The sequence below is a fragment of the Triplophysa rosa genome, linkage group LG19 (genome assembly GCF_024868665.1).
Source record: "Triplophysa rosa linkage group LG19, Trosa_1v2, whole genome shotgun sequence".
NCBI lineage: Eukaryota > Metazoa > Chordata > Actinopteri > Cypriniformes > Nemacheilidae > Triplophysa > Triplophysa rosa.
In genome coordinates, this window is record NC_079908.1 from 4771373 (window position 1) to 4782858 (window position 11486).

The 11486-nt window shown below is 38.2% G+C and overlaps 1 protein-coding gene across 1 annotated transcript; it reads right to left on the reverse strand.

The window, feature by feature from the left end:
* Positions 1-4653: 4653 nt before the first annotated feature.
* Positions 4654-8382, reverse strand: LOC130570779 (glutaredoxin domain-containing cysteine-rich protein 2). The gene is made up of 3 exons (XM_057361234.1): positions 8080-8382; positions 5377-5586; positions 4654-4828 (listed from the first exon to the last, which is right to left on the reverse strand). Exons 1-3 carry the CDS (start codon positions 8380-8382, stop codon positions 4655-4657), a joined length of 687 nt encoding a protein of 228 aa, XP_057217217.1. The 3' UTR covers position 4654.
* Positions 8383-11486: the final 3104 nt, after the last annotated feature.

Consider the following 11486-nt stretch of genomic DNA (forward strand, 5'->3'; position numbering starts at 1 on the left):
TATATATCAAATAATGGTTACTATATAGGTAAAATCTGATTTTAGAGATAACATTTGCTGGCTTTCCCTTACACTCTATTTTTTTATATTCCATTCTTTTATTACTACTACATACAATATGTATTTCTTTGCATTGCATTTTTTACATTCTTGACTGTGGTGCAGAACATTTACGGAACACTTTCAGTTTCACTGTGTTGGGACATTTATCTCCTTTGTCCACTGAGGAAACCTTCTATTAAACAGCTACAGTAAGATACAGATACATTGAACTATACATTGACAGGTGACATCACATCTTTTAACACTGCTTTTTTTATCATTTTTTTATCAAGGTACACTTAAATTCACCTAAATAATGTATCATACAGTAGGCCTACATTTTAAAATGTATAAGAAGTTTTTAATACTTTAAGGCCTACAACATTCCCTAATGCATCTGTGTTGTGTCAGTGCTTTAAAGAAGGTAAAGTAAATGGGGAACAGTACAAAACCCTTTAAATGAATTAAATATGTGACCAAAACTCAATTTCAAACTTCAATACAATCTTTCCTTCTTTGTTCTATGACAGGACTGTTTGATAGCCTGTTGGTGGGAGACAGGGGTTCCTATGTATGCCAGAGTTTTTTGCTATCCTGACCATAGGACCACTTCAACATGGCCCTCAGTCAAACCAGAGTCAGGATTGAGATGAGTCACCCTTATCCACATGATCCAGTGCAAGCGCACTCTCAAGGACCACATTAATGACTTGGGAGGTAGCTCATTCCATGATTTTGCATTATTAGACTTTTTTTGTTATGGACTCAGTCAACCCATTAAGAATCATCTCACCTGTTATGGTCCTTGAGAGTCACTACAACCGTTTTTGGCCTATGCACTGGTGAGTTCTGCCTTCACTGTGGGTGAGGCTGAGGAGGACATAAGTCAGGGGCCTTTCCGCAAGTTGGCCGCCTCAGCAGAGCCCGCTGCCAAGATGGCCACCTCACCACAACCAGCTCACAAGATGGCCGCTGCCGAGATGGTCCTGCCTGCGCCTCCCAACCCTACATGCACTGGTCCCGGCTCAGCCCTGGTGCTCTGCTGCTCCACGACCAGTTCCACCCTGGTCTCCGGGCCCTCTGACTCTCCATGGGCCTGGCCCTCCATCCCTCCCCCTGCTCCGCCTCCCAACTGGACTTTGGTGTTTTTGGGAGCGTCTGGAAGACTTAAGGGGGGGCTCTGTCATGATTCAGTAAGTGATCTCCTGTGTTTTCCTGTACTGTGCCATGTTTGTAGTTTTTTTTGTTTTTCTTGTTAATTAGTCTTCCCCAGGTGTGTCTTGTTATATCGTTTAAGCCGTTGTGTTTAATGTTACAATTTGCTGTAAATAGGCACAATGTTTTCTATGTTTTATGTCAGATTTTGTGTGCCACGCTATGTATGTAAATGTTATAAAAAAATAATGTAAGCCTTCTGTATCTCCTGAGAAAAAGAGTCAGGAATCTCTCAAATGTCTCCATTAGAGTTTTAGAAGAGTTCTCAACAATGTCCCAAACTGAAGATTTAACATGAACTCAAATGTTTTACATAAAGTTAACTAAAATCCAGATTGTCTTTACCTCGGCGATCTACATTCTTTATGTATTTTAACGAATGTTTTATTTGTTTCTCTTGCTCTGTCTTTTGGCATTATTTCTGAAAATATCCAGATACCTGCTTTATTTGTCTTTACACATTTTTTGGGAAGAATCATGACAAACCAAGAAATATTTTGATGGTAAACAGATATCACTTTTACTACTCATTCGATTTATATGATTAACCAATCTGAGAGGTTAATCTGCAGCTATGCAGTTCTTGAAATGAGCCACACACATGCCCTCAGTTTTTGTGCTTTAGGGTCCACAAAGCAACAGCCACGCAAATATGACCATGTCTGCTCTGTCAAGTCCAAACAATTACGTTGAAAATGGAGTATAGCATCAGATCCCGGACACCCCGCAAATCTGACTGCAGAAACCTGTCAAAACATTAGTTGCAGACTTGCTCTCACCGTCTCCCCACTGTTTACTTTTACAAACTCCAATGCTCCTTAACTTGACTCAAGTTTGGCTTGGTTGGTTCCACCTACAAACGAAGAGAATTCTGACAGGGTTATATTTATCGATGTCACTCTTGTTTCTTGTGTGGGGGTGATGCTGAACATTATTGTACACAAACCTACCATTTCATTGACACATTGTCTGTTTTTAATCTGAAAGTGAGTTTTCTGGAGATTTTATTGTTTGCAGAAGTTACAGGTCTGAAGATTCAAGCCTTCTGGAAACAGTATCTTAGACCAGCTGGAAGAGAACAACTATGGTGTAAAACTTGGTATTTGTACTGGTCAACCAGCATGGTCATGACTGTGAGACATGTGTGATTTCATAAGCCAGGTGACAACAGCATCCAAAACACAAAATACAGTTGTCTTCTCAGCAGGGTGTAAACTACAATACTGCCATTCATGTTCTGAGAAAGATGCTTGTTTGATAACCTCTAGACTTTAAATGTCAAAGGAGGATTTTGCTTCTGAAGAATAAACATTTGATGAAAAGAAAAATCATGAGATCAAAGCTCTGAAACGTGATGACAAATGAAGAAAAATCTTGAAATCTCTTGTGTCTCTTCAGCGCTGTAGCAAAATATCATATGAATGTCTTAAGCCACAGAATGACCATTTCCAACAATCCACACTTTCAATTCAATGAGTTTTGGGCAAAATAAAACACTGACTATATTTATATCTAAGCTATATACAGTATTGTGTAATGCATACATTTCATGGATTTCTGATGCCCTTGTAAATTGCAAAATAAAATGATTTTATTTTAGGCAAACACATTTTGGGTTCAAAATTGACAAGTATGCAGAAACGATGGATGATGTGGAAAACTATCATGGTGAATTTCTTCTAATATTCTTGCCTGTTACATAATAATTACAGATGTGCATCCTCACTAAATTTCTGACCATTTATTACCTTCTTCCTTTTTAACTTTAAAGATTGATTGTTTAAATATAATTATATGTCCTATATATGAAACTTCAGTGTCCTACATCAAACTTTAAGTGTAAATTTGATGCAATGCATCTCATATGAATCCAGTTCTAGAAGACACTCAGACACTCTGGACTAAAGAAATCTTGTTAAAAATTTGTTTTAATGTTTAATAGTGTCTTTTATTTTGCCAGGTCTTTTCTTTTTTTGTATGTTTTACTCCATGTTGCTTATGAGCCTCCTACTGTCACCGGTTTTATTGTTTAGATTATTATTTTGTTGCATTTTGTCCTTTGTCTTGTTTAGCTATTCCTCTTTTGTATATTAGGACCTCGAAAGGCACCTACTGTATATGTGTCCTTCCACCTCAGTGTGTTGAAAGAGGTAATACAGCTTTTTATTTCCAGGCTAGGGTGACACATTTTTAATTTAGAAAGAGTTTTGTGTGTACTCTGGGATATTTGTCAGACCTTTTACAGTAAACTGGCATCCCTGCAACCTTCTTTAATTTATAGTTCTTCACATTTTCTCATTGAACATTATAATAAACCATTCATCACATAAGATGTTATAACCATGACCAGTGTAGTAGTGTTATATTTCATATATCTTAGATCATTATTATATAGTGAACCATTTAAAAATGGGCCTGCCTTCTGAAGTCACAAGAACGTTATTTGCCTTCATGTTTTTCACTGTGGTAAATCTTATTGAAAATGCATGACTGTTTTGTCGGCAAAGACAAATTTTACTCGCATTTTGAAAGGTATTCGGTATTTACAAATAGATCCAATACATTTTTACATTTATAATTCATTGCACATCTTAAGACTGGTTAAATTAAGATAAAGAATGGAATACATCAATGGTCACTGAACCCCTGTGAGGAAAGAGGTTATAAAGTATTATTAAAAATAGTGCAAGAGAGGTTACCAGAGACTACAGAAGACCAAAGAAAAAAGACTACAGAAAATAACATGTTCATTTGAATTGAAAGCAATGTTTAATGGCTTAAGTGATACAAAACAATCTGGTGAGGAGATATTCACTAAATCTCGGTTGTGCATGTTCATCGACGATTCCGGCAACCTGATCTCACAGGAAAACAACTATTTTATGAGGTGGTGGATTTACTATAAATCTGTATGAGGTGAATCACACAAAATGTATGATTATTAAATAAAGCAAACATGAATGTCCACACCAAACACCACCACCGGTATGAAAAAGATTGTAAGAAAACATATGAATGAGGATGAATGGTTATGAATTGAGATGAGTTGATTCTGGTATTAATTCTAATCTTAAAACATGAATCAAATTCCTGGGGATTTGAATTTGTCTAAGAGACAAATAGACAAACATATAAAATTTATGATGTGCCATATTTGAGCATTTGAATGTATGCGCTCCATATTCCTTAAAAATCAAATACTGTATCCATATCTCATGTAAATTTGAGGCTATTTTCCTGCAGATTTAATATCACCTGTTAAACCGTCGTCTGTATGAACTCTCACTGCAGTATTTCCCAGCAGCCCCTTAAGCCTGTAAATGTAAGATTTAATCTCGGATGCACTTTCCTTCACAGCTCAAAGTGTCTGATCTGCAGCTCGGCAGTGGAGTTGATGTTAGTGTGCGCAGGACTGGCATCGCTCGAGGCCATGGGGGTTGCACGCTGGGCAGCGCAGTTCTCTGATTGACTCATTGAAGCGGTTAGCCAGCATGGACAGTTTACTGCCGTGACACAGAGAGCACGGAGAAGAACCAGAACCGCCGCACTGTCCACAGGAGCCTGCTTCCTTCTGAACAAACAAACCAAACATACAAGAATGATCAACAACTTACATGCAGTACTTCTAAAGAGCTATATTACGTTACGACAATGAGGAAACAAATTGACAAGAATGACAGAAAGAGTTATGACAGTGTAGCGTACAAGCATTCATGACACGGCTCATTGTTTTCATTGGTGAGCACGGCGAACATCATTATTCATGACAAATCGCGTTTCGTGTTGCAAACGTCTCATTGCTTCGTGAACATGTTATTAGTTATGAAGTTTTTTGTAAAAAATCCTGATCATTTGACAAAGCTGTAAAGCCAATTTGTTTATTAATAAGCAAAAATTATTTGAGTGTTTTTGAAAAATGTAATAGGCCTACTTAAAGGTTTGGTGTTTTTGAAATATTTGCATACTGCTTCTGAATGCAAACTTTGACCAAAGACAACAAACTGTTTTCAATAACTTCAACGTGCTGTGTACAATGATAAGACATAACAAAAAAAAGGAAAAAAAACATAAGAGCAGTAAGAACTGTTTGCAGTTTACAGAACATCATACTGCGGATACCTTTTGTGCCGTCGTTTCATCTGGTTCCTCTGCGTGAGAACATGCTGTCCTGTTCCTCTCTTTGCTACGGGATGTGCGGCGTGGTGAACTCTCTTTCCTGTCCCGACTGCGGTGAGGACTCCTCCCAGATTCTCTTTTTCTGTGAGGAGCCCGAACAATCTTAAGGTTGCTGGTGTAGATAATGATCTTTCCAAAATCTAATACTGGTGCCTGTAAAGCCACAAACACAGACGAACATATCCCTAACCATGGTGGATCAGGCATCTATCACAGTACTACCACGGTTTTGAAATTCAATTAATATGTTAATCATTTATACTGTTTTCAGATTTTATCATGGTGTACTGTATAGCAAAGTTTCATTTTGTTTATAGTTTAAGGAAAATAACACTTTTTTGGGAACACTGCACCTGCAGTCCATAAATAAATAACCCTTTCTAGGTCACATTTGTAATAATGTAATATAATGTAATGTAATGTAAATAATATGAGCTATGTGATAAAAAATGTATTTTGTTTCCCAAAACTTGCAGAATCTATGGTGTTCTATCTATCTAGTTTAGACATTAAAGGGATACTTCACCCAAAAATGAAAATTCTGTCATCATTTACTCGCCTCCGAGTTGTTCCAAATCTGTATAAATGTCTTTGTTCTGATGAACAGAGAAAGATATTTGGAAAAATGCTTATAACCAAACAGTTCTTGGCCACCATTGACTACCATAGTAGGAAATATTACTTTAGCATTTTTTTTTATTCTGTTGAACATAAAAGTAGACATTTTGAAGAATGTAGGACAACATGTAGCAAACAGTTCTGTGGCACGTTTGACAACCATTGTATTTTTTCCTACTTTGGTAGTCAACGGGGGTCAAAATCTGTCTGTTTAAAAGCATTCTTCCAAATATCTTTCTCTGTGTTCATCAGAACAAAGACATTTGGAACAACTGGAAGGTGAGTAAATGACAGAATTTTCATTTTTGGGTGAAGTATCCCTTTAAGCAGAACGTCACAGGTGACATTTGAAAAACTCTCCAAAGTAGCAAAGCTTTGAATCTTTTTAAAGGTCCACATTGTCTGATCGTGGTTGTTGATACAATATAATCCTCGCCTGGATGAATTCATTCTGGGTTTCATGGATCTTACAGTGAGATCCGAGGTAAGAAATACAACACAGTTCACAATGGAGAGCTGAGAATGTCAACTGTGCCGGTGGGATGTAATTGCATGCCTATGTTTAGAGCCGGTCTAATAATAGAACTGGAAACTACAGTATGAATTAGTTTCGGCTGGGCACAAAAACGAAAATTCAGAATAAAACACTGACCGTGGACTGAGACAAAGAGGGCGGAAAAGATTGGAATGAAATGTTTCAATGCTTTTACACGTTAAAGGCCAGATTTAAATAAAGAGCGAACAAACTAAACTAAGAGGCAAAACAGTTTTCACAAAACACCCATCTGCAGGAGCTCAACTGAAGGCAACGGTATCTGGACTGTGATTTTACTTTTAAATAAAGTTATGTTTGGGATTATCCAGTCCTGTTAATCTTACACAAACCAGGTTTACGCTCTAAGTACTTTAAATTCATTTCAATTGTGTTATCTTTGTTTCTGTTCTTTCTTTTCCCCGCATTTCCCGCTCATTTAGTAAATCATCACTTTAATTATAACTTTGTTTGTTTCCATGGTTACTTATGATTTTCTCCTGTGTCTAGTTTAGCTCCCTCTCCAACCACTGTGTTTTAGGCCCTGTCCACACAAACAGCTGTATTTTCAAAATCGCAGCTTTTTCTATGGGGTTTGGCCATTCGTCCACACGCAAACGCAGTGTCACGTCACTAAAACCAAACTTTTTTGAAAACTCCTGCCAGGGTGAAGATTTTCAGAAACTTGTGTTGGAGATTTTGGTCATGACGTCGCCATGCTTGCTATATCATCTCTTTAGTTGTTATCCTACCGAGAACTGTCATAACGTTTTTTCAGGCTTTTGATTGGCCAGCACAGCTTTATGGTTAGGGTTATATTAGAACCATTGAGAGAGAGAGTCGTGACAACGAAAGTTAAAATTTTTCAGGTGTCACGTGATTTATGGGGCTTCAGATAGTTCCAGGAAGTTATGTTTTTCCTTTTAATTGTTCATTTCTTTCACTGTTTTAATCATAAAACGACTTTTGCTGCAGCTCCATGTGTTGCTAGTAACTTCCAGGAGTATTGAGAGGCTCCATGAACCGCCATTGCTGTGAAAAAAATTGTCTGTTTCTCAATATGCGTTCTTCAGCGGTCTTGTGTCCTTGTGTTCTCGCTCTACGTCATCAATAACCGTCAAAGTCTGGTTCCAATACTCAAGAACACAAGAACGCATGAAAGTACCCGGATGTGTTCATCGAATGCAGCCTTGCGCGCATATGTCGTGCTTTTAACAGCGCTTTATGGGATGTTTTTGCGTTCTCATGTGGACAGAGATTTTCTTTACAAGGAAAAACTCTGTTTATAGGCCTTAAGCTGCCTAAATGTAAACCTGGGAGACTCATGCCATGCTTTCCATCATTTGGATATTAACATTCCCCCGACAACATCACACAAGTGGTTCACACAGGAAATGTGTTTTAGATACATGTTACAATTTGAGGTTTTTGAGCAATTAATAAAAGTAATGTACTACTGATCAAATGTAACACAGTTTCCAGCTGGATGTTCTTACTTTGTTATCCCCCTCTGGAAGATCGCCACAGGTCAGGGGACATCCGCCGACTCCTCGATAGACATTTATCCTCTGAGCGATCAGTCCTGTAGGAGGGTCCTGCATGTCGTCTATGCCACACAGCTTTCCCATCTCCATCTTAGCATTGATAAAGCTGTTAGGGTACTGCTCTTCAGGACTGTCCAGCTCCTGTCCATCCTCATACACATGCTTCAGCACCCGGCCGCTGTACGACGAGGCCAGCTTGAACCGCACCTTCCTGGGTTTGCCCTCGATCCTGGTGCTTGACTGGAGCTCCTCCATGGTCCTTTTCTGCTGAAGGTGGAAGAACATAGTATTTAGGAAGGCTTGGGACTGTCCGGCTGCTTTCTGTAGGCTTGATGAATAATTGAGGAGGAGATCGTGTGCACAACGGGAGAGATGGAAACTGAGACCTCACGGTTTCATCAAATAATGATGCTGAAGGACAGAAGCAGGTGTGTGGACTGCCTTTGTGTCACCTGTGATGAATATCAATGTCCATTTGATAAGGAAAGTTTACTACTGTACTTTATAAAATGACTTTCTTCTCATACTTCATAAAATGCACCATAGGGAATTGGAGGAAATTGAACATTTTGTTTTTAAACATTTGTAACTTAATGTTTGTTTGTACTGTATTTGTCACAGTATACTGTATATGTTTGATACAATACGTATTCTGAAGTGGTTTAGAAATCTGTCAACTTACACTTGCCACAAACATCATTTTAAATTAAATTTGGTGACCTGTTTTACATTTGCATTTACATTGATATATTTGGCAGGTGCTTTTATCCAAATCAACTTGTAGTTCTTTATCTGGATGACCAGAACCAATGTTTATAGTTTGAAAAGTATTTTTCTTACACAAAGAAATTGATAAGCCACAGAAGAGATTTACTGCATTAACCCACTGGAGTCTTATAAATTACTTTTATGATGGATGGACGTACTTTAAGGTAGTGGCTCTTAATCTGGGGGCCGTGGTCCCCTGGGGGGTTTCAAGATGGATCCAGGGGGACCACAGATTCTTTGGCATTAAATGAAATATATACTTATGCAATCAAACATCAGAAAAATAAGACCGCCAACCAAACGTATTGATTTTCCAGCATAAAAGTTTGTTTTTGGTTTAATTTAAATTCTAAATGAAGGATTATGAGTTTTTTGGGGGGGGGGTCGCAAAGGCACGTGAGGGCCTTACAACGAAACATTTTGAGATCCACTGCATTAAGGAGCTTCATACTACTACTACTACTACTAATGAAAGTAATAATAATTAAGTTTTACTTTTAATATGACTATTTATTACTAATAATTAAACAGCAATCACATTACAAAGCAAAGAAGAGACAGGATTTTATTTAATATCTGTGAAAGAAAGTCATATAAAGTAGTGGCCAAAAGTTATGTCCAACTTTGAAAAAAAATGTTGCTGCTTCTTTCAAATATATTATTAAAGGTGCATTAAAAATTTAGTGCGCATGTTGCTTTGTTTTTGGAATGCAAACTAATGCTTGGTTTTAGGACAAATTACACGCAACACATGCACAAAGTTTACTGAGTCAAGGCCCAGGATTTTTTTGGATATTCAAATAAAACCAATATTCCCCGACACTGTAGTTTTCATTTTTTCCAAACAATTTTGTGTCATGATTCGGGGTGAGAGACACGGAGATACAAGAACAGAGGACCCAAGTGCAGACAGGAGGTAAGGGGTTAACAAGACTTTAATACTAATAAAACATGGACAAAACAAAAACCCACAATGGGGTAAAATAACCTAGATATAAACAGGAACATGGACTAACTAAACTAGACAGGACTAAAAAATAACATTTACCATATAACTACAAAAGACTAGACTACACTTACAAGACATGAACTCACCCCAAGCAACACGACACAGCACAATGAACCGACACAAGACAGAGAACACAGGGGCATTAAATAAAGGGACAAATCAAAGGGGAACAGGTGTGGGGCATGAACTAATAAACAACCAGTAACGAGAGATACAAAAGGGCGGGAACACAGACAAGGACCGGAGAGAGTATCGAAGGCCGACAGGGTCAAAATGACTCTCTCCACACATAACAAGGGATCCTGCCGTGATTCTGCTACAAGATCAAGACAGACATGACAAGATGAGGCAGAATCACGACATTTTGTCCACAATACCCCGCATATGGTTTAATCTAACCCACGGGACCTTTCGTGATATTGTACAAATGCCTTGGACATCACTTTTATGGCTCATTTCCACCAACAGTTTGGTACAGTACAGTACGATATGCAATTACTGTATTTCCATTGTCAGATATTGTAAATGGTCCCAAACCGTACCGTACCACTTTTAGGGACCCATCATTTGGGGTACCTAGTAGTCCGGTACCAAAAGGGTGGAGCTAGACTCAATGCAGAACGTTGATTGGTTGACAGAGAATCTTCCCTTGCCCGTGCTACAGGCGCCATTTTTTAAAGACGCAAGCCAGATCAGGGTTTGTCATCCTTAACCTCACCGTACTGTACTGCACTGAACTGCATCGAAATGAGCCATTAGCCACATACTGTACATCTGGGAGTAAAATTCATTTTCCTGTAAACTACTTTAAAGAGCATTATAGATTTAACTATTTCTTTAAAGATCTTTCATTATATTGTAGTAGATGCCCAATCGATCATTCAGTCATTTAATTATTTTTGGGAGGGGTCTTGAAAACGTGAAATTGCAAGAACAGAAGCAAGCACCGTGTACCTCCCAGGTGTCACAAACAAGCCGAGCAACTGCCATTGAGATGAATGGTAATGCTAAATACTATAGTACTCTCCAGGTATAGACCTCTTCAGTTTTTTTAGACATTATATTCAGATTCATAATAATTAAAAGCTATCTGTATCTGTTGTATTTCTCACCACGTGAAAGACCTAACCAAATCCTTTATATCAGACCCCAGCCAGCTGGGTGCCAGTTTAGTGAGACAGTCTAAATAAGTGACATTAACCCTTATGCATTCAAACATCAGTCTTGCAATTATGCCATTAGTGGAGTGTGATTGCATTCTAACTGACTGCTGTGCTACTTCGCCTACTTACTTTTTCCTCCCCGCATGCATTTCTGCCATTACTATAAAATCATTCACGTGAGAAATTGTTTTGTGTGGCTCTCAGTTAAAGACTCATTCAGAGTGTCAAATCTCCAACTAGGCTGTACTAAACGATTATTAATCGACATGCATGCTTATTTTCAGCTCTTGTATGGTGGGATTCATTTTTCTGTGGGGCATCTGCACTGGGATCATTTTCTGAGTGCTTTAAATGTCTCTAATTTTGCTTTGCTGCCTTTGATACGGTGCACTGCAAAAAAAAACCTTTTACCGAATATT

Excerpts from the sequence above, each read along its gene's own strand:
- LOC130570779 (XM_057361234.1), bottom strand. The coding sequence starts at position 8,382 with ATGGAGGAGCTCCAGTCAAGCACCAGGATCGAGGGCAAACCCAGGAAG. Across the intron at positions 5,587-8,079 it reads TTCCAGAGGGGGATAACAAA|GCACCAGTATTAGATTTTGG; the intron begins GTAAGAACATCC and ends GTGGCTTTACAG. Across the intron at positions 4,829-5,376 it reads ATGAAACGACGGCACAAAAG|AAGGAAGCAGGCTCCTGTGG; the intron begins GTATCCGCAGTA and ends TTGTTTGTTCAG.